Source organism: Engraulis encrasicolus, chromosome 19, assembly GCF_034702125.1.
Source record: "Engraulis encrasicolus isolate BLACKSEA-1 chromosome 19, IST_EnEncr_1.0, whole genome shotgun sequence".
Lineage (NCBI taxonomy): Eukaryota > Metazoa > Chordata > Actinopteri > Clupeiformes > Engraulidae > Engraulis > Engraulis encrasicolus.
The window spans coordinates 39,241,240-39,268,739 of record NC_085875.1 but is presented as its reverse complement, the minus strand read 5'-3'; the positions used below and the strand labels follow the sequence as shown (position 1 = coordinate 39,268,739).

Below are 27,500 nucleotides of genomic sequence, written 5' to 3'. Positions count from 1 at the left end.
GGTACCAGGCAAGGGGGTCCAGAGCACAAGTGGAGCAGGAAGGGACATGGGACAGACAAACAGACAGGGGACAGAGAGGATGGCGTGGGACTGAGTGAGAGAGAGAGCGAGAGAGTGAGTGAGTCATCACAAAATCACAGCTCTAAGTTGTTACTGTTGTCGCGGTTCTAGACACCACATTCTTTGGTGGCCGATTGAAAAAAGAAAGACATTTGAACCAGATGGTGAGTCATTCCTCCACACAAAGTTCCTACCCGAGGAGAAGGGGGCGGGGAGAGAAAACAACTACAAACCACTGAGTCTTGGTTGAAAGGAACATTAACTGTGTCCACACAAACAGGCAAGGACGCACACAAACACACACAAATGAAAACATACACAACCACAAAGCAAACACACACACACAGACAGACACACAGAGACACGCAGACACAAACACACACACACAGACACACACAGATACACACACACACACACACACACACACACACACACACACACGGCACGGCACGGCACGGCACAAAAGCACTGCCACAAACCGAGCAACCGCACAAAAGAGAGAGACGGTTAGATTTCAATCCCCTTGCTTTGCCCTTGATCTATTAGAGATCCGTCTAAGTGAGAGAAGAAAGGAGTCTGCCACAACAGACGTGTGCAACTACTGCCATCTGCTGGTCAAAAGGTGAACTGTCAACCACGGGGACGCCAACAACCTTCTCCCATAATTTTCTCCTAAGGCCTTACCACCCCCTCCCTAAAAAATGGTGGGAGGTTGGTTGTGTTTGGGGGTTTGGGTGTCTGTACAAATAGATTCTTCACTAATTGGAAGGCATAAGACGTGCAGTTCTGACACATCAGATGTCTCTGAGCGCTGGCGAGCTGATGCATTGAGCCCGAAACTCTCTCCTCTCCTCTCCCCTCCTCTCCACACTTCTCCTCTTCTCCTCTCCTCCCCTCTCCTCCTCTCCTCTCCTCTCCTCTCCTCTCCTCTACTCACTCCTCCTCTACACACTCCTCCTCTTCTCTCTCACCCCTCTTCTTCTCTCCTCCCTCTCCCCTTTTCTCTCTCTCTCTCTACCCTCTTCTCCTTCTCCTCTCTCCCTGCCCACTCCTCCTCTCCCTTGATTGAGCCTCTTTCAGCAGTGGCATTCATGCATAGCCAAAGCAGACACTGGGAAAAGTCGATTTCATCATATTTTTTTCTTGCATTCCTCTCCATTGGCAGATAGCAAACCCCCACCAGCTCCACCAACTCCACCAGCCCCTCCCCCAACCCCAACCCTCCATCCTTGCTCATTATGGGACGGCCGTCAAAAATCAAAGGTATTGATATAAATGACCTCTCCTCCGACGCGAATCAAACCCCATAATTTATTGACTGTTTGGCCTTGACTTCAGAGGGAGCCGAGCTTTTGATGTGGGGCAAGACTGGGCTCTCCTATCAGAGGTGATACCACCAGGCAGGGCACGCAAAGGGAGAGAGAGAGAGAGAGAGAGAGAGAGAGAGAGAGAGCATCCCACATTAGCTGCAAGATGAGGAAGACAGAGAAAAGAGGAGGTAGAACTGAAATAAGAGAGAATGGGAGAGAAGGTGAGAAGGAAACAGGGACAGGGAGACAGAAACTGACGGAGGGAGAAAGAGAGGGAGAGAAGGAGATGGATAGAAGAAAAAGGAGAGGGGTAGGGGGGGAGAAGTGCAATTTCTCACAGTGGCCATGTCTGCTTTGGTGAGGAGGGTTATATGCCAGTGGGATGAGGAAGGTTAGTGATTGACTGGCGGAAGACCCTCTCAGTTGAACACTATCACATCGTCACCATTTAAAAAAAACAAGACATCCTCTGCACTCCTGTGGTCCACTGTCTAGTAGTGCATCAACAGAAGCAAGAAAGGAAGGTTCACAGAAGCAACTTCCGTATGAATCCATATTGTTTTGTTGAACATTGCCTCATGGAAAACATCAAAATGTTCATTACTGTTGGCACTAAATTAACAAATGCCATCCTCCTCTCTTCAAATCGTTCTCATGCTCTCATTTCTTCATTCCTGGTCCTGATTGCATTAGAGGACTTACTGTATCTTTCCTTTATTTCAAGTGCACTACTCTTCATTCTTAATATCTGAAACAATGTACTGTACAGTATGTTCTGTGTGTTTGTAGCCATTCACCATTCTCTTCTCTGTCTACATACTGTCACTCTTCTTTTTCATTTTCTATTTTCATTGTCTTTCTCCCACACCTCCATTTTATATTTATGTCCTTTTACATTTCAAACATTATAACACAGCAACTACTGTAGCCTATATCTCCCAAATTGCTCCCACTAGACCAGTTCAATAGAACATTCCCGCCTACATTTTTTACCAGCAAATCAACATTAAAACTTCATGGGCAGGCATTTCCATGGTAAAAAAAAGTCCAAATAAATTTCACATCAGGCCATTCCACAGCTTGAAGAGTGGGAATCACAGATGTTGGCTTTACAATAACTATCGTCGAATCCCCACCCACACAAGCTTAACAATTACTCTCTCTGAATCGTTCAAATAACCTCTATACAATTACCCCTCAACCTGGAGACAAATGCAACACAGATTCCTTTTGCAATGTTACAGGACAAAAAAAATGAGCCATCGACCAACTGCACCTCGCGCCATCCATCACAGCAATGCCCTACACCCACCCAGTCACCCAGGAAATGTGCATTAATTGATAAAGAGCTAATCCATCTGTAGTGTTTGAAACATGTGTGTAATGTATATAGTATATAAATACCTAAAAAAACGGCATTTCCTACTCTAAAACAACTTCTTTTACACTTGCCGTCTGCATAGGTCTGCCTGTACAGTGCTTCTAGTCTATGACAAAGACAGCCTTGCTCTGTGTTGAAGACAAAAATATGCCATCAACCAACCCCACCCCAAGCCAGCCACCACAACAATGCCCTCCACTCATCTCCACTCCACTCCACCCACCATCTCCACCTCCACCCACCCACTCATCCAGGAAAAGGCGCATTAATTAAAGCCGCCCCTTACAAGGTCACCCAGGACCTCAGCCCAGCCAAGCCCAGCCCAGCCGGGCCCACCACTGCACCACACCGCACCGCACCGTGCGCCACAGATAGATTATACCAGTCAATGGGGATCAATAGACAGCAGAGCTACACAAGCCTCCCCTGGAGGATGCATGCAGGACTGGGGGAGGGCGGGGGGAGGAGGGGGGAGGGTGGAGATGGCTGGTTGGTGGTGAGGGAGGGGGGTACAGACCGACGGTCTTGCCCACACCCCCGCCCTCCACTCCTTCTGTACTCATCCTCCCTCCTCCTCCTTCTCCCCCTCTCCTCCTCCACCCCGTCTCATCCTCCTCCACCCCCTCCGCCAATGAGTCTCTCAGTGGAGATGAATATGTAGCCAGTGGTTGTCACTGCTCACCTGACAGCACACAGTGGAGTGGGGGGTGGGGCTGGAGGGGTGGAGAGCAAGGGAGGAAGAGAGAGAGAAAGGCAGAGAGAGAGAGAGAGAGAGAGAGAGAGAGAGAGAGAGAGAGAGAGAGAGAGAGAGAGAGAGAGAGAGAGAGAGAGAGAGAGAGAAAGAGAGAGAAAGAGAGAGAGAGAGAGAGAGAGAAAGAGACTGACAGAGAGAGTTGACACAGGGAAGGAACACAGACGTGTAGACACATCTACTTATGGCATCTACTCACAGACAGGGAGAGAGAGAGAAAGAGAGAGAAAAGAGAGAGAGAGATACAGAGATAGATGCAGAGAGAGAGATACACAGAGGCATACAGAGAGAGTGAGAAAGATGCAGAGAGAGAGCGATACATAGAAAGAGACATACAGAGAAAGAGAGAGGGGGGTAGAGGACAGTGTTATTGTGGGGACAAAATACAGAATATGAGAGGAAGGGTGGAGAAACACAGAGAAGACGAGGGGACAACTGCGGAAGGAGAGCTGGAGGAGAGAGATAGAATATGCACCATGAACAAAGGGACTGGAAGGAGAAAACAATAAATGACAAACAAAAATTTAAAAAAAGATGAACAAGCCAAGCAAGGGAAGGAGAGACAAACACACAGAAGGAGAAGTCAGAGGGACTGGTGTGATGTAGAGACATCAGAACAGAGAAAAGGCAGAGAGGAAAAGAGAGGAGGACGTAGAAAGACGACAGGGGAGGAAAAAGTGGGAGACAGATATTATCTGAGGTAAAGGTAGATAATAAGACAGGGACAGTATGATAGATGGAGAAGGAGAGGTGGAGGGAAAGAAGGGAGAGGGGCAGAAGAGGGAGAGAGATAGGGGAGAGAGCAGCAGAAAGTGAGACAAGAGTGAGAGTATGGGGACACGGAGCGAGAGAGAAAAGGAGAAAGAAAAAGGGAAATATTAAGAATATTGAGATAATGGCAGAGAAAGAGAAAGAGAGAGAGAGAGAGAGAGAGAGAGAGAGAGAGAGAGAGAGAGAGAGAGAGAGAGAGAGAGAGAGAGAGAGAGAGAGAGAGAGAGATGGAGAGACAGGACAGAGTGAGAGAGAGATGGAGAGGCTTGTGGCGTCACACATGGCTGGGCCCCTGAGACGGCCCCGGCCGAGCCTTCAGCTGCCAGCTGTCTGTTGCCATGAGGATGAAGTCATCTCCAGGGGCCCGCATGCTAATGTAATCAATCAGCTCCCCGCTGTGACACGCATCAGCTCAGGTGCCGCAACCGCCACAGACGCCCCACCACCACCGCCAACGCCACCGCCACCACCTCACACACCCACCTGTCTGTCCCTCCGCCAGCCCCTACCCCACATACCCACACAAAGAGGCAGCTACATACAGTACCACCACCACCACCACAGATGCCCCTCTGCCATCTCACATACTGCACACACTCACTGGCATCACCACACCCACCTGTCTGTCTCTGCCATCTCCACATACCCACACACGGAGGCAGCTACATATAGTACCACCACCACCACCACCCCCACCAGATAACCCACTACCATCTCATATACCCACTGGCATCACCACACCCTCATGTCTGCCTCTCCGCCATCTCCTACCTACACACACAAAGGCAGCTACATACCCATACAGTCACCCGTTTGCCACCAATGTTACTGCCAACTGCCACCACACCCACCTGTCTGCCAGCCTCTATCCCACATACCCTCACACAGAGACAGCTAGCACATATCCAGACAGTCACTCCTCTTACTGTCACTGCCACTGCCATCCTACTCCACACAGCCACAAACTGTGGCAGCCATATTCCCCCACTACTGTGGGTGGTTATCATTACTACAACTTCATAATAATACGTGCATCAGGATGTACAGATATAATGATATGACACAGTATACCATGGTACACACTGGTCCTGAAAAAGGCATTAAGCAAAAATATGAATGTAAAAAATAATTTAAGATGAATGATAAAAAAATTGTTCAAGTTAGCCGATTGTGTTTCAATTGTAGAACTTAACTTTAAAAGGATCCTTTCTGTTGTCTAACAACATTCCTAGTTTTTCATGCTATGTTGACACACCATGGTATATCATAATGTCAATAGCCTGAATGCAATACTTTCTTGGCCAAGTACCCACAACTTACATGGGCATGTCGCCACATACTCATATGCCAACTTGGCCCTACAACCACATACTGACACACACCCACATTATGTACACATGCCGCACACACTCACTGTATCCAGACACTCAACACATGCCCATATTTACATGCATACCCACACATACACACATAGGCTACACAGACACACACAGACACAGACACAGACACAGACACAGACACACACACACACAGGACACCAGGATTCACATTACTGCTCTCCCTCTTGCTGCACAGCCCACTATAGAAACCATGCCATCCGCTTTCTTTCTCTCCCTTACTTTTCGCTTTCTTCTTTTCACTTATTTGCTGTCATTCTGCACACAACTGACCCAGTAAGCCAACCTGTGACACTCTTTGTTGTTCTTGCTTTAATATATAAATATATAAATATAAATATATAAATATAAATATAAATATATAAATATAAGTACATAAGTAGAGTACTTTGTGTGCTTTGTTGTAGTCACCAAAATGAATCAACTTACCACTGTACTTCCAAATGTTCTAGACTTCATATGTAGTGACCCATGTATTTCTGCTAAAAGCCTCAAATAAGCATTGCTGTCCCAGACTCTTTTTATCCTATTTTCAATATCTATTTAATATTTATGTACCGGTAGTTACTTGTTCATATATCATAGCTCCTCTGCTTCGAATGCACTCTCTCAATCTCAATCCCAATTTAAAATCTCTATCTCCCCTCTCCCTCTCCCTCTCCCTCTCTCTCTCTCTCTCTCTCTCTCTCTCTCTCTCTCTCTCTCTCTCTCTCTCTCTCCCTCTTCCATTTCTCTAGTCCATCCCCGTCTATTTTGCATTCCCTTGATATTTTAATTCACAGGCAGTAACCGCAACAGAGTGCTGAATTGCAATGATGATGATGATGATGATGATGATCTTGTCCCAGGGTCCAGGTGCAATGTCCTTACATGACTTTCAGCACCAAACTCTGTGTTTCATCCCGGGCTCGCAAGGCATCAGCAAAGCTGATCGAGCCGATCTGGAGCTGCCTCTGACAGACAGCCGAGGCCCCAGGAGCTGGCCTGGGGCAACTAGTGACAAAGAAAGGAAACGGGCTTACTGTCTACACTTCCCTTCCGTTCTCCCTATACTATACCACTCTTTCTCTTTATGTCTCTCTTTCAATCTCTCCCTCACCCTCTCTTCTTCTCACTCGACGTCCTGATTTCTCTCTCTCTCTCTCTCTCTCTCTCTCTCTCTCTCTCTCTCTCTCTCTCTCTCTCTGTCAATCTCTCTCTCTCTCTCCCTTACTGATGATATGAGAGCAATATCAGAGCTCAACTTTTATGTTTCCAGACAGTAGAGGACAGGAGGACACAAGAGGACTGGAAGACGAAGGTGTATACGGTTTTCAAATTGTGTGTGTGTGTGTGTGTGTGTGTGTGTGTGTGTGTGTGTGTGTGCGTGCGTGCGTGTGTGTGTGTGTGTGTGTGTGTGTGTGTGTGTGTGTGTGTGTGTGTGTGTGTGTGTGTGTGTGTGTGTGTGTGTGTGCGTGCGTGCACAGGTGTGTGTGTGTGCGCGTGCTTGTGTATTTTGCATATGAATGATTTACATACACTCACAAGTAATTAATAAAGACTTAGATTTGATGTTGATGATAATGATAAATTAGCACATCAAAGGTGGAATAATGAAATACAGCCTCAATGCATCGTCTTTGACTTGTGTTCCTGTAGCCTACATGTACATGTATGGCCAGCAGAGGCAGGGAAAATACTGTATCATTTTGCTATGTCAATTCTTCACCAGCAGATGGCGACAGTAAGAAACACAGCAAGCACAACAACACCATTGCCAATCCTACATGGGTGTGTTTGAACTCAGATTAGCACTATTAAGTCCACAGAGGTTAAAACAACAAAACAGGGATTACAACTCCTTTGTAGCAACTGTTGTGTCGGTTTGTTTGTTATTATTTAGTCTCCACTCCAGTCCTCTGCGTGGCAACGTGGGGCTGAGTGTGAATGGAAGTGTATGTGAGTAGGAGTGGGGAGCATTGGGAGAAAGGAGTAGGCCGACTGATATTCACGACACGAGACACGAGGCGTGGAGCATAGCTGAGATGCTTTGCTATTCGGGGGTCGCTCTTGTGAGCTCTCACACACCCGCTAAATGAGCTGCTGGAGTGTCATTCGGCGCGTTCTCTCTCTCCCTCTCCCTCCCGCCTGGCTCTCTTCAAATCATCAATTAGCCCCCGCTAGTCGCTATTCAGCTCCTTTAACGCCTCTGATTGCATGTTCTTCATTATTGGCCTAATTGTTTAATTGCCGGGTTGAATTGAGAGGCAGTGATGAGAGAGAGAGGTGTGGAGAGGAGTTCTGGAGAACTGCATGTGTCAAATACAGTGCTGCCGGTGACATGTCCTCAACCGTAAAATTACAATGTGGCAGCATCAGCCAAGTGCCAGGGCCAGCATAACTGTGCAGGTTAAGACTACAATCATTATAATTGTGTTGCAGTGATTAGCAATGGATTGTCTGGTGATTCTCAAAATTCTCGAGTAGGATTCTCGGGTCCTACTCAAACAAATTGCTGAAGGGAACACATCCTTTAACTGACATACTGGCACATAATAGTTTAAAAGTTTCTAGGCCAGATCTTGCTGTATGCTGACCACACTCCTCAGTTGTCCAACATTTCGATGTCAAATGGACAAGTACTGTATATGGAAAATATATACAGTAGGATAGTAATGCAACACAAGAAACCATAAAACACTAATTTTACTAATAAAGAAATGTCTAACCACTGTGGTCTCTCATAGCAATAACTTCCCTTAAAAGGGCTTAACACAAAAAAGGATATGAGCAATCGCCCAGCCCACGCCTACCCCATCTCCCTCCCAGCCTCTTCCTGTTATATTCTCTACTGTCCTATCCTATCATCAATAAAGGCACAAATAAACACATAAAATAAACAAACACATGAAATCATGGATGAAATCAATGTAATTACCTCTATCTTGCCCCAGATCTCCTGGTAGTTGTCCTGGTGTTGAATGTCCTCCAGCAGGTGTTGGATGACTGGCTTGCACTGGGCCTCCAGGCTGGGCGCCGGGGACGGGGTGGCGAACCTCCCCCTGACCCCGCTCTTCCTCCTCCTGGTGCTGCTACTCTTCTCCATGGGGGCTCCCCAGCCCACCTCGTCCTCCGACAGCAGGTCGCTGAGCGGCCCCGACTCGATGCTCTCGTCCATGGAGCTTGGCGCGATGTCGCTGGACGAGGTTGGGGACAGGCGGCCCAGGTAGGGCTTCTTGTAGCACAGGGCGGACAGCAGGGAAGGCTGAGGAGAGCAGCTGCCGCAGATGCCACCACCACTGCTGCTGCCGCCGCTGCTGCTGGCGCCCTCCCAGTCCTGGTTGACCGCCTCGGTCAGGTCCCAGTCGTCCACGTCCTGGATGTGTGTCTCCTCCTGGCTGTGCCGCGGGGGCAGCGCCTTGGCCAGGCTCTCCAGATTCATGGTCAGCATCTCTGTCTTCTTCAGCTGCGCCGGCAGCGCCAGGAACTCGTCCGAGCCGTACCAGTGGTCCTCGTTGCGGTTGCTGGTGGGGCTGGGGTCCGCCTGAGAGACCTTGGGGGCGATAAGGGAGGTCTTCCTGCTGCTTGCAGGGGGCACCTCGGGGCTGGAGGACAAGGAGAGGTCCTCCTCACAGCGGTCAAAGTCGCTGGGGTTGAGCTCTGGCGAGGTGGGCAAGGGGCTTTCAGAGTCTGTGTGCGTAGTGCCACCCTGGCCAGTCAGTGGTGCTCTGTCCTTGTAGACGGCAGAGGTTTGAGGAATGGGATCCGATTTCGGCTCGGCACCTTGGCCAGCCTCCGATGTGCTCCTCTGCAGGGGTATGTGGGCCGCCCCTGGGATGGGGGGCCTCTGGTAAGCGCGGTCCCTGCTCGCCTGGAGGTTCCTCCGGTTCATGGCATCAAGGCTTTCGTAGGAGTGCCTGGCATTGCTGGGGTACACCGAGTCGAGGTCCAGCCAGAACTTGGAGCGATCGGGCGGATCCAATAAAGACGGGGTGCTCCGACTAATGTCGGCCTGGAACTGCAGCGTGTTGTGGAGCAGAGCTGACCTCTGCACCTTGGGGTCATTGTCATCGCCTCCCTCCAGGAACATGGCTCTCTTGGGCAGGGACGGCTGGGTGGGGGACACCTTGTTGCTGTAACTGCCCTGCAGGGGGCGCTTCGACAGGGCACTCTCCCCCTGTGGGGTCCCTCCCTGCATAATGTTGACGGTAGATGGCGGCGGTGGTGAAGACGCAGAGTCTCCACCAGAATCAGACAGCGTTCTGGGTGGAGATCTCAGGCCTTCTGTGGAGGTGCTGGGCTGCTCTCCTGCTGTGGTAGTACCGTTGGTAGTCTCCCCACCACCCAGGTTCTGTTTGGAAGACGACAGCTGTTTGGCAGCGATAGTCAGAAGGTCAACACTCTGCAGGAGCTCCGGGAGGTCGCGCTCCAGCTCGGGGTACAAGCTGCGGGGCTCGGAGCCCCGGCCGTGTCCCTGTCCCTGTCCCTGGCCCTCGGGGTCGTCACTGGGGCTGTAGTCGCTCAGCTCGTAGGCAGTGATGCCGCAGTCCAGGGAGAAGTAGTCCCGGCTGCACTTGATGGTCAGCTGACCGGAGTCGTCCACCTCGGTCAGGGCGTCTAGACGGGTCTGTAAGGGAAAAGAAATGACAAGACAGATTTGGGTTTTTTTGTTTGTTTTTCTGTTTGTTTTTTTACTTTATTTATGATAGGACAGTGAAGGTGGTGACAGGAAGCGAGTGAGGAGAGAGAGACGGGGAAGGGCAGGCAAAGGACCCGGACCGGGAATTGAACCTGGGTCGGCCGCATGGTAGACGAGTGCCCTACCATTTGGCCACGGCAAGGCCAGACAAGACAGATTTAATGCTAATTATCTTTGCCAACCATGGTGGTAGCTTTAAGCAGTGTTCTCTCTTTCTCTGTTTGTTGTTATGTTTGTTTGTTACAGTAGCAGAAATAGCTCGGAATATCATGGTTGTATCGTTCTGGTTTAAAAAGTATTTGAGTATTGTCACTGAGATCTGTGTATTAGTTGCCTTACAACATATGAAATTTAACGCGGACAATCTCACTAAAATATTTTTTAAAAATGATTGGTAGAATTCTGCATTCTCCAAAAGCTTTTTTAAATTGGCAAATAACACACACTGACATCACTGGGCTAGTGGTTGGACGATCACCTAAAGGAATTAAAAATGTGGGCTTAGGAGTGAATTACTATCTCTCTCTCTCTCTCTCTCTCTCTACTATCTCTCTCTCTCTCTCTCTCTCTCTCTCTCTCTCTCTCTCTCTCTCTCTCTCTCTCTCTCTCTCTCTCTCTCTCTCTCTCTCTCTTTAATATCCTCATATACAACCGAGGTGCCCTTGAGTTGAGTAAGACATCTAACTCCCATTACTCTAGAGGGGACTGTTCTTAATTTACTGTAAGTCACTCAGGGCCAGAGCATCAGCCTAATGACATTCAATGACACAGTCTACAATTTACCATTAAATTACAGGTCAATTACCCTACAAATATCCTGGAGTAGTCTTCAGTCTGAGCCCGGCCAAGCCAGGCAAAATGTTCTGATCAATATCTTGGAAAAACATTCATGTAATATGCCATTAAATTGCATCAGTGTTGCAACGGCATCATATCAAGACTTTAACCTCATTTGTGGAAACTTAGACACAGCTTGTTCATATTAAACCATGGCTGATGCAATCTGAAGGCAGTGATGTATGGGTCAGCTATTTGAGCACTGTTGCCGGGCAATATAACAGGCTTGTAATGTTTGATTGGGTGGTTGTGACAAGCAGATGTGACGGCTGATGGTTGCGAAGTGTCATCATTAGTATGTGTTGTCTATTGGCAGTGGAAAGGTCAGTGCCCAAACAGTGTCCCTTCACTAATAGTAATGTCGAGAGGCACTGCCCAAACACTGCCCTGGGTGAGACAGTATCATCTTCATCTTCACAAGATGAGGCTACATAACCTTCTCACCTTGTTGTGATCGTGGTTGAAGCCCTGGAGGATGTTTGTCTAGTAAGTGGTTAGGTTAGACTAGTTTGGCTAAATTAGACTAATGCTAAACTTTGTTAACGTCTGGTGGGTGCTCTGTTGATCAGGTGGGTGTAGTTGGTAGCATTTGGCTACATTAACTCATTTTAGCCTGAGCCCTTGTTGGGAAAGGGTGCCCTCATTAAAACCTAAATATCTCATTCTCCGCCTTCGAAGCACATGATACAAACACAAAATAAGATGCCTTTAAAAGCTAGGACCCTCATCTTGCATTAGAATGTATTCATTTAGCTCTGACATACCCACATTTTTAATAAAGAAAACCTCAAATCTCAAGAGCCTAAAGGCAGCGTATATGTGTCTCCAGGCTAAAATGGGTTAATCTACCTTGTCCTGACCGTGTGAGGAAGCCTGAAGGATGTCTGTCTGCCGGGTGCAGTCCGTTAGGTTAGGCTTGAGTATATTTACATTAAACTAGTGTTTTCAATAACTGTCTCACCTCATCGTGGTGGTGGCTGAAGGCCTGCCCTGGAGGATGTTGGTCTGGTGGGTGTAGTTGGTTTAGACTTGAGTTTTGTTACATTAGACCAGTGTTATCCTTTCCTATCTAACCTCGTCATGGTCGTGTGAGAAGGCCTGGAGGATGTTTGTCTGGCGGGTGTAGCTGGCTTTGACTAGAGTATGGTCATACAGTATGAGACCTGTGTCATGAAGCACCATCTCACCTTTGTAGTTGGTTTAGACATGAGTTTTGTTACATTAGACCAATGTTATGAAGCACCATCTCACCTCGTCGTGAGGTGAGGCCTGGATGATGTTTGTCTGGCAGGTGTAGTTGGTTTAGACTTGAGTTTTGTTACATTAGACCAATGTTATGAAGCACCATCTCACCTCGTCGTGGTCGTGGCTGAAGGCCTGGAGGATGTCTGTCTGGCGGGTGTAGTTGCCGTTGGAGTCCTGCAGGCCCTGCAGCAGCCTCTCCTTCAGCACCAGCACGGAGACGCGCAGCTGATGCCACAGAAGCTGCACGCTGCGGATGTCCACGATGATGTTCACCGAGTAGGACAGCAGCTTCAGGGAGAACTCTGTCTCCAGCAGCGCGTGGATCTGCTCCACGTGATCAGAAATGTCCTCGCAGATGTCCTGATGTGGTGGAGAGAGAGAGAGAGAGAGAGAGAGAGAGAGAGAGAGAGAGAGAGAGAGAGAGAGAGAGAGAGAGAGAGAGAGAGATTACTTACATAATGCCACACTAGTTCATAATCACAAGAATAAAAGAGCATACATTCAGCATTAGTAGGGAGAAGAGGGGTGGATGGCATACAATAGGGAAATAAAAAAGAACACAGTCAAGAGAGGTAAAATGAGGCTACAAATGTGATAGAAATCAGTGCCTTTCAACTGTTTCAACAGCTTCTTCAGATGACAGCCAATATTACATGAACTCAAGCTCAATGTAAGTATTTAAGATCACACATTAGTATATTACTACGTAGGCCATGCAAAGGCCACTTAAAGCTGCTACTGTTTCCCACTTCAAAGGGCAATCAGCACGTATGAGCTATCTGTGAAGGTAAGGGTTTCGAGTGGTACAAATAAACCAGGACCAAATTATCTCGTGGCTGTCCTTGGCCCTGACTCAAACTGTTAAGGTACAATACTGATACGCTAGGGACCTGGGTTCAATAACCGAGGTCATTTCCCATTGTCCCCAATGTCTCTCCTACTCGTGTCCTGTCCTGTCAAGCAGCCTCTTAGTGCAGTTGGGGTCGTCGGCGGTCCTATTCACTATTCACTGAAAATACTCAACTGCGCCATAACAACATTGCTGTGACATTACCGAATGCCTTAAGTAATAGATTAAGACATTACCATTTCAGTGACAGTAAGGTTATAACAAAGGCTCTGCACTAAGGGGTTAAAAGCATAAAAGCCCCTTAAAAAGAAAACATATCATGGCTGCACCCAGTGATCGACCAGGCCATGTGTAATACCACAGCAAGACGGCTGCCTGACTCATTTCTATTTCAGTTCATTGGTCTTTTGGCATGCATGGAAATTCCTCTGATAATTCTATCAACTTCAAAGAACCGAATGCAACCTAAACACCAGCAACCAAACCAGATGGTTCAAAAGGAATTTTACACAGTATACACACCGTTCACATTTTCCTACCAAGGTGCAACACTACGGTACTCTCAATCTCCAGACATTACTGCAACCCACCTGCAATATGTAACAGGTTAACGATTGTAACATTTGACATTCACTGCTTGGCAATGCTACCTTTTTGAAGTTCGGCTGAATATTTTAATGGCTTACTTACATCTGTGGAGTTAATTTTCCCAGAAACGACCATATAACAAGCATTTATTACACCACTACAGCCAAAACATCTGAAAACGTCTCGTCCTGCGGAGTGTTAAAAAGCAGAAGTGTGAATATGAGAAGAGCCTGTGCTCACCGTAGTGGAGGATCTGCCATGTGTACGGCTTCCCATGAGTCAGGGTCGCATGGACTGTGAGTAACGAACCAACACAAAAACAACATAGAGGCCCCCACTGGATGATTCAAAACACCCCCCTGTCACATATTACATCAACTGGCCAAGTTTGTACAAGGCATCTTTCTCAACAACCAGGAACTGTATACATATTGTATACATAGTCATAGTCATTGTCATTGACAATAGCAGATGTAGTTGTTGCAGATGCATATTTGTATGGAAACCTTGCCAGTAAATGCAGGTGCATTTAGTAGCATAATGTGGAGCTGACCAAAATGAACCCAGCCAGACTCTCATCAGATGCATGTGGTTCTGCCTTGCTCCTGTGCGGAAACACACAGACCTGGCAAGAGCAAAGAGAGCAACTAACAAACAACTAACAAACAACATTCACAATTCTTACTCTGAGATGAAGCTCATTGCATAGAGGACGTTTTGAACATTGCAGCTCAAAGTTTACTGTAACAACGTTAAGAACATGAACATTTCAGTCACATCCGATTTTTGCTCTGTGGCCGACAAGACACAACTCACAACAAGGGAAACATGATGACCACCACCATGCGGCCAGGTTGACAGAGAAATCTTTCTAAAAATGCACATTTCGGATCAGGACTTGGTGGGCAGTTGTTCAGTTGTAAAACGCTGCATGTCAAAAGGACATGGATGCTATGCATCAGTCAGACATGGATATACAGTAGACAGCTATTCTGAGGAGGAAAAAATTTGCTGTTACCACCCTGTGGTGAAACTGAGGCCAAAACTGATAGCCTACGTGTGGTTGAGCAGCATCTAAAAATGAAACGCCTAATTTGGGTGACATATCGCTCATTGTAAACATGACTCACAGACACCCCGTTGAAACAGGAACAACTACTATTTTATATGAAGATGATCTCACTGTCATTTTACCACACGTGTAATTTATAACATTAGACTTGAATGCATTTGTCTGCTTGACTCTGTGCTCTGCAGAAGAGACCCACATAGCCGGACGGACGGCGACAGTGACAGTTAACATCCCAGACTGATACTGGAGGACGGCCAGAGCCTCAACTGCCAAACATTTATGACATGTAACAGGAAGAGGAGGACTGGCATGGATAGATGGCCAGGACTGGGGGTCAAACTCTCTCACACACTTGCTCTCACTTTCTCTCACTCTCGTTCTCTGTCTGTCTGTCTGTCTGTCTGTCTGTCTGTCTGTCTGTCTGTCTGTCTGTCTCTCTGTCTCTCTGTCTCTCTGTCTCTCTGTCTCTTTTCCTCCCTCCCTCTCTCCTCGTCCTCTTCTTGACGGTGGACATAATTAGAGAGTCCTGGTGGACTTGGCAGAGGGGTCCAGGGACAGGAGGGGAGCCAGCCGTGCACAGGGCCAGGGGAAAGAGCAGCTAATTCAGTCAAAAGTGGCACTCAGAGAGAGGGAGAGCCAAGACTCATCCTGTCAAACAGCTCTTTTTGACAATCATTTTTAAAATACTTAAACAGACTTATAGTCAGTTAATGTGCAAAGAAATAAACAGTCAGGCAGACAGACATCCTGTAGCTTCATATAAAAAATCATACAAGTTCACTCACACATTAGAGTAACTCATCAAGTATAATATGTAAAACGTTTTCACTGACACTGACACTACCACAAAGACTCTCATACACACATACATATGCACACAGACGGACACACACACACTACACACATAAACTACACACATAGCTGCTGATGCTGGCAACACCTCTCAGGGCTTTGAGGGAAAGCAGACAACCGGTCTGGCCTGCGCTGAGAATATCACAGAATATCATCACCCCTCAAACGGCCCATGAAGCCATGCAGTGACACGACCACGCTGGGCTGGCTGTCCCCTAATGTCACCTCTATTTGTACTGAGAGTCTGCTCGCCTTCGTTACCTTTGCTAACATCCCATCCAGGGCAGATTTGTAGGTCTTTTTCTATGTCACGTCCACAGCAAGTGGCAGAAATGTCAGGGCAATGTCACAGGAATGTGGGGTTTCCTGTTCCGTGTTTGACATTTGGGGCTTATACCGCAGCCGAGACTGGGCTTAAGCAGTCACTTTAGGTTATGGCATTAGCTAAATGTCACGCAATCTAATAATGTAATGTAATGCAAGCAGACTGATTTCAGGACAGCGAGAGCAACATTCGTTATTTTCTTCAGGGGGCTGCTTCGTGAACACGCTCCGATCTGTTTAGTGTCATCTGTGCTATTCTGTAGGACTCTTTTAGTGCAGCGGTTCTCAACATTTTTTGAATAAATGCCTCCTGGATGTTAGCATAAGCCTCCCAATGCCCCCTTGACATCCTCATAAGGCTGCTAACACCCCCCTTAGTATTGAAAAATGAAATGGACTAATGTCCCCTAATGGCAACTAATCACCGCCCCCCGGGGGCTGTTGGGCCCCCATTGAGAAACACTGCTTTAGTGTGTTCAAGGAGTCAGAAGGCTATATGAGGCATGAGATTTTGGCTCCGAGTTACTTGATTTCGAGAGTGAGTGGGTTGGGGTTCACTGGCCATCATCACTGGGTCGGAAATCGGTGGAGACATTCCAGGAAGAAAAAGTGCGAGAGAAGATGAGACGAGGAGAAAGAAAGGAAGAGAGGCAGATACAGAGAGAGACTGGAACTAGGAGAGAGAAAAAGAGGAGAGAGAGAGAGAGAGAGAGAGAGAGAGAGGAGAGAGGGAACAGAGACTGAAAGAGACAACGAGCGAGGGGGTTATATGAGGTTCCAAACGACGAGGACTTATTATTATACATCCCGAGTCATCTGAGGACGGCACATCTTAATAAATCTTATAAAGGCCTTCCCTCTAACGCGGGCCCATTTCAGTGGCCCAGTCCAAAACAATATTTGTTTACGCCAGGCCATAATTATTCTTCCTTTTATCTCTTGTCAAAGTGACACTGAGCTGACGGACTGGATTACTATCACGACTTTTCAATTGTGTCTTCTGTGGCAATGCATCACAACAAGACCCCTTTTTATCATATAAACCGACTGAGAGATTTAGAACACAAACATCCCACTGAAGTGGTCACTAAAGGAACAGTTTGAAAGGGATTTAATTTCGGGGCCTTTTGTTTACATGACACAAATGCTGGAGGGACCGAATTGGAGGGACTAGAATTGAATCTATGAACTTTCTTTATCAACTCTGTTCTGTTTACTTCCCTGTATTTGGGGTATTGAGGAAACACCCAACCCCAAACCCCACCGTTAACCTGGCCTTTCTCGACCCTGCACCAACACACCCAGACCAGCAACCGGACCCCCACCCAGCCAAACCAAGGGTCAGTGAGTGTACATGTCAGCTGTTGCCCACACCTCTTTTGACAGATGCCCCCCGCCTACCCCCCCTTCTCTTCTCTTTTACAACCCCTCTATCCAGGGACCCGCAATTACTTCACAACAGCTCCTGCTGGGGGTCCACCCCCCCCACTGGGCCCTTGTAAGCTACTGTAAGTTACTCACTCAGCACTTGTGTTTATGTTTGTGTTTGTGTTTGTGTTTGTGGCTTTAGGAAAGACTTTTTCCCCAAAGGGACTTCTGAACATCTGGACAATGGAATCGCAAGAAATGCTAACGTACAATTTGCAATAAAGTCATTCAAATGGCACTATAATAATTCATGCTAATAACACTAGCATCATCATCAACCACAACAACTTTCGAATGCAACATTTCAATGCCAGCATGTAAACGTACAGTGAATTCGTGAGAAAGTCATTGGCCAAATCGAAGGGACAGCTGGTGATGGACTCAGAAGGGCACAGAATGTCGGAATGTTGGCCAGTTTCCTTCATGTTACCATGGCAGCACTGTGCCTGACGATAACAGCAGCTCCTTAACAACGCGATAACAACATCATGATCATCAACGGTAACGGTCAACAGCCAACGCTCTGCTCGCTGGCACCTCGGAACCGCACTACGCTTTCAGGTGCCTGAAATAAAACCCGCCGGCATGCCCGAATGTAGGTCAAGCACCCGGGGCGGAAAGATAAAGCAGGCCAGCCAGTCGCTACCCGCTTGCTTGCCAACTTCTCCAGCTTGACGACCTCAAAAATAAACATGTGTTGGCACAGAAGGCCTATGATGAGCGCCAGGTAGGACACTCATGTACAGTATAGTGTATACACTCTACTCAGAGGGCAGGACGGGGGGATAGAGACATGAATACTGACGAAAGGTCAAGTAAGGTAAACCTAGTGCTGACAGAGACGGTTTGATGATTGGGTTTCATGCAACCTTTTTATTCTTTGAAGATGTTTTGGGGGCTTTTAAATTATGCCTTCATTGGAGATACTGTAGGACAGTGAATATGGTGACGGAAAAGTATTGAGAGAGAGCATAGGGGAAGAAATTGTGAAACGACCTCAGGCTGGATTTGAACCTGGGTCCTCAGTTCAATGACTTGGCACCCGAGCCCACCAAGCCACCGTGCTCCCACGGTTCCATTTGGTGTTTTGGTGCTATGCAGAGCCGCAAGATGACAATTCCCTCAGTCTCACTATAGGCAGGTTTCCCGTTTACAAACAACCGCGCTGTGAGGAGGGGCAAGATGCTTAGCAACCAACCATGTGAGCGCATTTTTTGAGTGACAGCAGTTTCCAAATAATCAGAGGTTGCAGAGGGACCCATAGCTGCGCACGCAGACAATAATGTTTGTAAACGGGAAACCTATGTATACTATACTGTATATGAATGACTCAGCAAAACATTGCTGGCAGTGTTGTACTTCCTTACTGGACTCAAGAGTCACCTCACGGAGCTGTATCTACAGGGGGCTAATGAGGCATCAAGACACCCACACAGCACTATCATCACCTGCTATTAGGATCATAACGAGGAGCCAAAAGCCAAGTCCAACGTACATAATAAATATGCCATACATTAACGTCACTCAGCTACTGGGCTCTCAACCATATGCCCTGCTGTGGCCAATATGTAGGATTCGCTATACAACAGATATGGGAACAAATGCCTACAAGACTTGGTAACTACTGGTGACAAAAGTAATGCAATAAACACAGTTCAAACACAGTTACCAAAAGCCACCGAATTAAAAAAAACTGCCCCATAACTAGAAGTATGCCACAAACATTACAGCCAATTCCATTGTCTAAAGATATACAGCTTTAGAAAATGGATTTGGCTGTTATGTTTGTGGCATACTTCTAGTTATTTTGTGGCATATATGTAGAAGAGTTTGCCGGAATATTTTTGCCACATGCTTAATACTATTGGCCATTAGTGGGAAAACGCACATCAATGTGCGAATGAGGAATACCATTACAGATTGTGCACAGTATCTGCCAATAATTTGCTGAAATAATGAATCAGGAATTACACATTCATGGCAAGGCTGTAGCCTTTTCAGGCACTGTAGGCATTCTTGGTAGTTAGGGAGGACCACTGCCTTTTGCAGTAGCAATCTGTGTAATCCTACTTTGTACTGTGCAGTATTTCAGACTGTGGTGCAGTACTTAAGTACCATTGCAGTGTACAGTATGTGTGTTTGGATGAGAACTGCTGAGTAAATCCTGAAGTGCACGCATGGCTGTCAAAGAGCAGAGCGGACTGAGGGAGGGAGGGAGGGGGAGAGGGAGAGAGGGAGGGAGGGAGGGGGAGAGGGAAGGAGTGCAGCCACGGACTACACAGCTGTCCACCCTGAACACCATGTGCACCAGCCAGCACGGCATTAACGACAAAAGCACACTTTAAACACAACACACACACACATAATACACGCACACACACGCACAATGCAAACATAATGCACAAAAACACCACTCATGCTGACTCACTCACACTCATCTCTTTCTCTATCTCTCTTTCTCTCTCTCAAACACACACACACACACACACACACACACACACACACACACACACACACACACACACACACACACACACACACACACACACACACACACACACACACACTACACATCCCATTTTGTGATTACAACGATAATGCAGGCTTAGAAAGCAACCATTAAGTGAAAACTGTACTACCGGTTACTGAGCTATGATTTTCTCATATTCATTCATTCAGTCAGTCATATTCTCTTTTCTGTTGCTGCATTTTACGCCATTCATTCATTCTAAAAAGGGTCGTTACTGACAAAAAGCACAGACCCTCTTCCATGCAGGCATAGTAAGAAGTTTTGTTTTGCCACCGTTAAACCGTTCTAAATAACCCAGAAGTGTGACACTGCATAGCTATCGCAAGTTAGTCTGACAGTTTTTAAAATGCCAATCCATGGCCCCTTACACAAATCTAGCAAGACAGTCAGCTCACTGCATATTGTACCTCTCTGAAATTGCACTCTTGGCACTGCGCCGTGGTACGTAGTACATGACCCATAACACACGCATACATGACACATAAACAGTGAAGCACTACTGTCATGCTTTACTAAAAGTCAACCCTGCACGTACCTGTACTTTTGTAGTCAGGTGAAAAGCATTAAAAGACAACGAATAGCCAACTGAGATTGTGCTGAGTTAAGAAGTGGTGTCTTCAGTTGACAGTACTTTTCCCTCATGTTGTAGATAGCTCTCTCTTTTTTGATATCTCTTTTCTTACTCCCTCTCTCTCTCTCTCTGTCACACACTCTCTCCCTATATCTGTCACACACTCTCACTCACTCTCTACCTCTCTCTCTCTCTGTCCCCTCCCCTCATCGTTGACCTCGTTCTCTGCTCTCCTCAAGAGGAGGGGCTCCCTTACAACACCAAGGGGGTTATTTTGGGCTTTTGACCTCCTGCACACACACACGCATGAACGCGAGCGCGTGCAAACACACACACACACACACACACACACACTACATAGTACACCCCCCTACACACATGCACAAACACACACTTTGCGACCGCGCGCGAGCGCGCGCGAGCACACACACACACACACACACACACACACACACACACACACACACACACACACACACACACACACACACACACACACACACACACACACACACACACACACACACACACACACACACACAGAGACGGCACAGTACACCCCCCTCCACACACACACATATACAAAGTACAAACACACACTGAACAACCGCACACACAAACACACTTGCTCGGGCACATTCACACTCTTGCGGGTGTGACTGTAAAAACCCCTACACCCACCAAGCCAGAGGGGACAGTCGTGCCACTTGGGGGAAGGAGAGCAGAGGACAGAACGCAAGAGGACACCAGAGGACACCAGAGAAGAGAGGAGAGGAGAGGAGAGGAGAGGAGAGGAGAGGAGATGAGATGAGAGGAGAGGGTGGGGGATGGTCAAGGACATCTCCTAAAGGGTTGATGGATGGACACATGGATAGGATCACTCCATGTCACTCACTCGCTGTCGGTCTGAACATTTGTCCATGTCTTTGATCTAATTAACACTTCACATATGGACAAGACAACAACGGTGTATTGTTTCCATGCACCATGCACTGGGAAAGAGGCTGTCACTGAATGAGAAAAAAACAATGAAATTAAATCAAATAAAAACGAGGAGTCATACACATTTCTAGCACACCTTTAATGCCACTTTGCCGACGTTCATCCACGATATGACAGGCCATATTTTAAAAAACAATGCAAAAATTGAATTTGTATTGAGGACAAGAGTTCAACTGTTATACATAGGAAAAATGTCACTTTAGCTTACTTTACAGATTGTCACTACAAGGCCTCCTTGTGGTGAAGGCGTCCAAGAGCACAAAATGCTATTCCCTACTTCAACACCAGAGGTCAGATATGAGCCGGCAGTTACATTTTCCAAAACAGTCAGCTTGAAAACACTAGCCGCTGACTTTTTTTTACTGCCCTGCACACTGGAGCCACGAGCCACTGGTCCCCTTGGCAGTAGGCGTGAGTATGTATCCTACTTGACGAGTGCTTGCTCTCTCTCTCTCCCCATGCTACCTCTCACATGTCTCTTATTTTAGGAGCCCGTCGGCGGCATTGCGCGTGAGCGAACTGACAAGACAAATGGCCGACTGGGTACTGTACCAGCAAAACTCTATATCAAAACTAAACCCAGAGACCGGATGACCTGATTTCAGAGGCCTTACCTCAGTTAGGTATAAATACACAACAAGATCGTTAGGGGAGCCATTCTATCACATAAGCAAAGTATGAACACACATGGCACCACTTACAACGACTGACCCTGTGCCCTATGCTTCAACTCTATATTGGCATACCGGTATAAGCCAGGTCAAAGTGGATGACACCTCTCACCACCATACCTACAGAGACAGAGAGACAGACGTGTGCGTGCACACATAGACTGACATGCACACATCACACACACACAATCACACACACAAGCACGCACACACATACACATGACACGCACACACACACACACACACACACACAGATATACGCAGACACACATGCCAATACACACCCATTTGCTCACGAATGCCCACACACACGCACGCACGCACGCACGGACACACACACACGCACACGCACACACTTTCCAAAATCCCCCACCCATGATCCGACCCACTCTGGTTCACTCCAGTGCCTGTCTGTTGGCACATGAGTGTGGGGAGGGACAGTGGGGGTGAGTGCGGAGGGTGGGAGTGAAAGAAAGAAAGAAAGAAAGAAAGAAAAGAAAGAGAGAGAGAGAGAGAGAGAGAGAGAGAGAGAGAGAGAGAGAGAGAGAGAGAGAGAGAGAGAGAGAGAGAGAGAGAGAGAGAGAAAAGAAAGCAAGAGAGAGAGAGAGAGAAGGTTGGAGGGTGGGTGGCTGGATAGGGGGCATTGTGCACATTCCTGGCGTCGCTGGGATTACATCACTGGAAATAAATGCAGTCTGCAGACAGCTGCAGGACACCTCGAGCTGCACAGCACTCCACTGATCCCAGGCCAGCAACACCACACCAGACCAGACCAGAGGAGTAAAAATAAACATGTGGGAATACAAGGGGACGCAGACAAACGCCTATGTGTTTGCCTTTATGTTTGTGTGTGTTTATGTGCGTGTATGTATGTGTACGTGTGTGTACGTGCGTGTGTGTGTGTGTGTGTGTGTGTGTGTGCGTTAGTATAATTATGCAAACACTACAATGGGTGCCCAAAGACTAATGCATAACTTTGTATATAATGCATTTATGTGTGCATCTGCCAGTGGTGTGTGTATGCAAACTAATGTAGAACTTTGCATGTCTGTGATGTGAGTGTGGACGTGCAAACTAATGCAGAACTTCATATGCAATGTGTGCATGCTCCCTTGAGTATTTGCATGTGAATGTGTGCGTGCATGCACACAGTGTCCTTGCGCTTGAATGTATTGTATGTGCATGGGATGCATGGGTATGCATGGGATTGAGCATGTGCAGAATTTGAATTACAACTTCATTCCCCCATACTCCATTTTACGAGGGGTATTATTAACATTACATTTGACATTAAGTAAGTATATTAATACATTGGCATCCCACAGATCTGTCATTATGGTCTGTTTCAGGGGTACTGGGTCTCGATCGTGGGATACGGCACGTCCCATTGGCCCCATGATTCAGACTCTCTGTGTTTGAAAAGGGTTTAGCGGTTTAGTAGGCAACTGGACTTTTTGGAGCATGAAGACATTTCATTTCCTTCAAATAGAGAACAGACATTCTCTCAGTGAAGAGAAAAACATCTTGAAGTTCCAAAAAATGTGTCTAGTTACCTACAACCAAACACTTTTTTTTAAATAAGATGGTTCGAAAAAATGAGAATCTTCAAAGATACATTAATATGTTGAGTTTGTTAATTTTAGTTGAGGAGTTGAGTTAATTGAGGAGTTGAGTCTAGAGTTTGGTTGGGGGTTACTATGTCTTTCAGTACCCCATGTAATCAAAACTACAGTACATATGCATGTGTGTGTGTCTGTGTGTACAGTATGTATGACATACGCCCAACATGGAATGAGGGTGTGGTGGACATATTGGCGTCAGGCCTCCGGTCTCCCTCCCCACTCCAGACATTGTTCCAGGGGGAGAGTGTTTTATTTCCAGGCTGGGGAAAGAGAGGGAAGAGGAGGGGCGGGTGGCGGAGGAGGACAACAGTTGTGTAGGGTGGCCTCTCACTATCCACAGCCTGCTACATCGCCACCCTCCTCCCGATACCCACCACCCTCTCCTCCCTTCCCTTCCACTTCTGCATCCATACTTTCACCCTCTGTTCCCCATTTCAATCCCCCCACCCATCTCTCTCTACAATTCTCTCTCTCTCTCTCTCTCTCTCTACAATTCTCTCTCTCTCTCTCTCTCTACAATTCTCTCTCTCTCTCTCTCTCTCTCTCTCTCTACAATTCTCTCTCTCTCTCTCTCTGTCTCTCTGTCTCTCTGTCTCTCTCTCTCTCTCTCTCTCTCTCTCTCTCTCTCTCTCTCTCTCTGGACATTCTACACCCAGCTGTTACTGCATCACACCCTGCACACGAGTGGACTCAAATTAAAGAAAGGCCCTCTGACTGAGTTCAAGGATTAACTCTAATCTAATTGTGAACTTTCTGGACTGGACCTATTGCTACAGCCCACAGCACCACCTTCAGGATCATAAAGATATAGCCCCTGCCACCAAGCATGAAGCTTATTCAACAACATGAAGCTCATTTAGAGCTGTGTCAAGCTTCACAAAAGTCCAGTTGCTTAACCCAGTAACGGTCCCTGTTATAAATTAGCTATTATCAGAAAGGCAATGACCAAGTCGTAATGTATTACTTAAGGCCCGTGTGCCGTCATAAAGGTGTTGCTCTATGATAGTAACGTTTTTCAGTGACTGTTACAGCATACCACTGGTGTAATGATGTGCATTAAGAGGCTAAGCTATGGTGTAGCACCTTTGACTGCCATCACCTGAAGAAAGGCAAAAGTCATAGACTTTCTGTATCTGGGTGGTTGACGTGACGCCTTATTTTTTAGATGAGAAGAAACATTTTTGTTAAGATTTATGTAAAGGTTTATATGTGAAATATCCTGCGGTGTGACTAACATCAATGAAACCTGGAATATAATAAATTAACCAACAACATTTTGAATAATGTATGAAGCATTTGGCATGATTGCATAAATATTAACTTTATATTAATATATGTGAATGTGAAAAAAAACTCAAGACAGTAATATTAACTACAAGTTCAATTTCGTAACACAAATTGCGTCCTGTGGGGTGACATGTATGTCAATGTTTGTGAACGGGCAGCTGCAATGCCAACTACAACGGTCTTGAAGACTGGCTCCTTACCAGTCAGTATCTCATTTATTGGAGAATGGTGTGGAAGTTTAAGGTGACTATTCACCTCTTAATATGTCTACATATATCAATGTTTCTGTCACACAATGCTTAGGTTCATTTTATGGTGTCCTGTGGTGTGACTGCTCTTATAGAAGGAAAAAAGTTTTTTTATATAATTTAAAACACATATTAAGATTAAAAACAATATCATTATCTAGTTAGCATGAGCTCAGAGGTCAATCATGTATACAAAAGGATTACAATGGCCACAATGCAGTGAATTTCCTGTGGTGTGACTTCATGTCCTGCGGTGTGACATGCTTATGCAATGTGTTACTCAATACTTACTTGTTTTTCATGTATCATGCAAGGATATAAGGATAGCAGGAGATTTACTTGTCACATTCACACAATTATTACAAATAATACAGTGAAACCATGCAGTGAAATCACAGTTGTCTGCCTGTACGATGCATAGGCGTGTGTGGGTGGGAGTGGGGGTGCGGGTGGGTAGTAGTGTGTGTGGGTGGGGGTTGAAGGAACAATAGTACAAAGAGCATGGGGGATATGTTTGTGCAGAATATTAATAATTTTATTGTATCTTACAGAAATGTCACACCAAGGATGTCACACTGCAGGGCACATTTTCCCAAAAATGGCAAAGGGCTTTATTTTTTTCTATTTTTTCCCCAATTTTTTCCATCATTTTTTTCAGGAATTGGAAAACCTTTTTTTTTTGCGTTACGCCCTTAAACGTCAACCACCCATCTACACAGTGAAACATGCAATATTAATTCAAAACTTAGACACTATTGTGGTACCAAATACATTGGAGCATGTTAAATCAACTCTGTAAGTGTTGAATTAGCAGTGCATTTTTTACTGTGTACAACAGGCAAACATCACAGAATTTTTGGACTTAAATTCATCCTTGATATCATCTTTGGTCTATAAGCATACACGAAATTACGACGACAAGTGTTGTGTGCACAGATCCAAAAGAGTGAACACAGAAGCCAGATAAATGCACTTGACAACCAAAGGCAGATGGTCTGCATACTGCTTTAGCCGCACAAAATATACTGTAAAGCACATTCCCCTCCCTAAATATACTTTACATATAAATATAAGCAAAGCTGCCGTGAGGCTGACATTAACCTCTCTGAGTTAACATGAGAGTGACAGATACCTGCCCTTGTCTTGTCGATATGACCTACCCATTAGGCTCAGCTATAAAGCTAGTACAAAGTACAGTAGCGCCCCTAGGGGTTAGGGTTAGGGTAGGGTTAGGGACATGTTAACAGCCTGTTGGCTCATTTCGACAAAGCTGCCCATGCTGTATCATCACAACACCATGACGCTTCACTTCCTCACTCCGGCCAGCTGTTAATCTTCCCAGAAGCCTTTGCAACAGGGTTGTGGTGGTCACACCACTGGTCACACATGGTCCGCCACTTTTTGCAGTGCAATGATCAGATGGGGACATGACAGATCAGCCAGTGTGTGTGTGTGTGTGTGTGTGTGTGCGTGCGTGTGTGTCACCTCCACCCAAACATTATGCATAATACTGGGGCATGGTAATGAAACACAGAGGGAGAGCGTATGATGAGGATAAGAGGCAGAGAAGAGAAAGAAAAAATACAAGAGAAGAGAAGAGAAGAGAAGACAAGAGAAGAGAAGAGAAGAGAAAAGAAGAGAAGAGAAGAGAAGAGAGGAGAAGAGAAGAGAAGAGAAGAGAAGAGAAGAGAAGAGAAGAGAAGAGAAGAGAAGAGAAGAGAAGAGAAGAGAAGAGAAGAGAAGAGAAGAGAAGAAGAGAAGAGAAGAGAAGAGAAGAGAAGAGAAGAGAAGAGAAGAGAAGAGAGGAGAAGAGAAGAGAAGAGAAGAGAAGAGAGGAGAAGAGAAGAGAAGAGAAGAGAAGAGAAGAGAAGAGAAGGGGCCAAAAGGACCTCTAAGAATAGATAGAGAACAGCGAATTGTGCTAGTGGTCTAGAAAGTATGGGTGGCCAGTGCCCTTTTTATAATTCAAGAGAGAAACACAGACACACGACAGGACTGTCAATGCATTTGAATATCTGTGTATGT

General features: G+C 46.4%; 1 protein-coding gene across 1 annotated transcript in view; it reads right to left on the bottom strand.

The window, feature by feature from the left end:
• akap6 (A kinase (PRKA) anchor protein 6) overlaps positions 1–27,500 on the bottom strand; it is a 215,741-nt gene that overhangs the window by 155,369 nt on the left and 32,872 nt on the right. Inside the window, exons 3-4 of the mRNA XM_063184362.1 lie at positions 12,539–12,790; positions 8,588–10,276 (exon numbers count right to left, since the gene is read on the bottom strand). Coding sequence (XP_063040432.1) covers positions 8,588–10,276; positions 12,539–12,790 — 1,941 coding nt within the window. The remainder of the gene's footprint in view (positions 1–8,587; positions 10,277–12,538; positions 12,791–27,500) is intronic.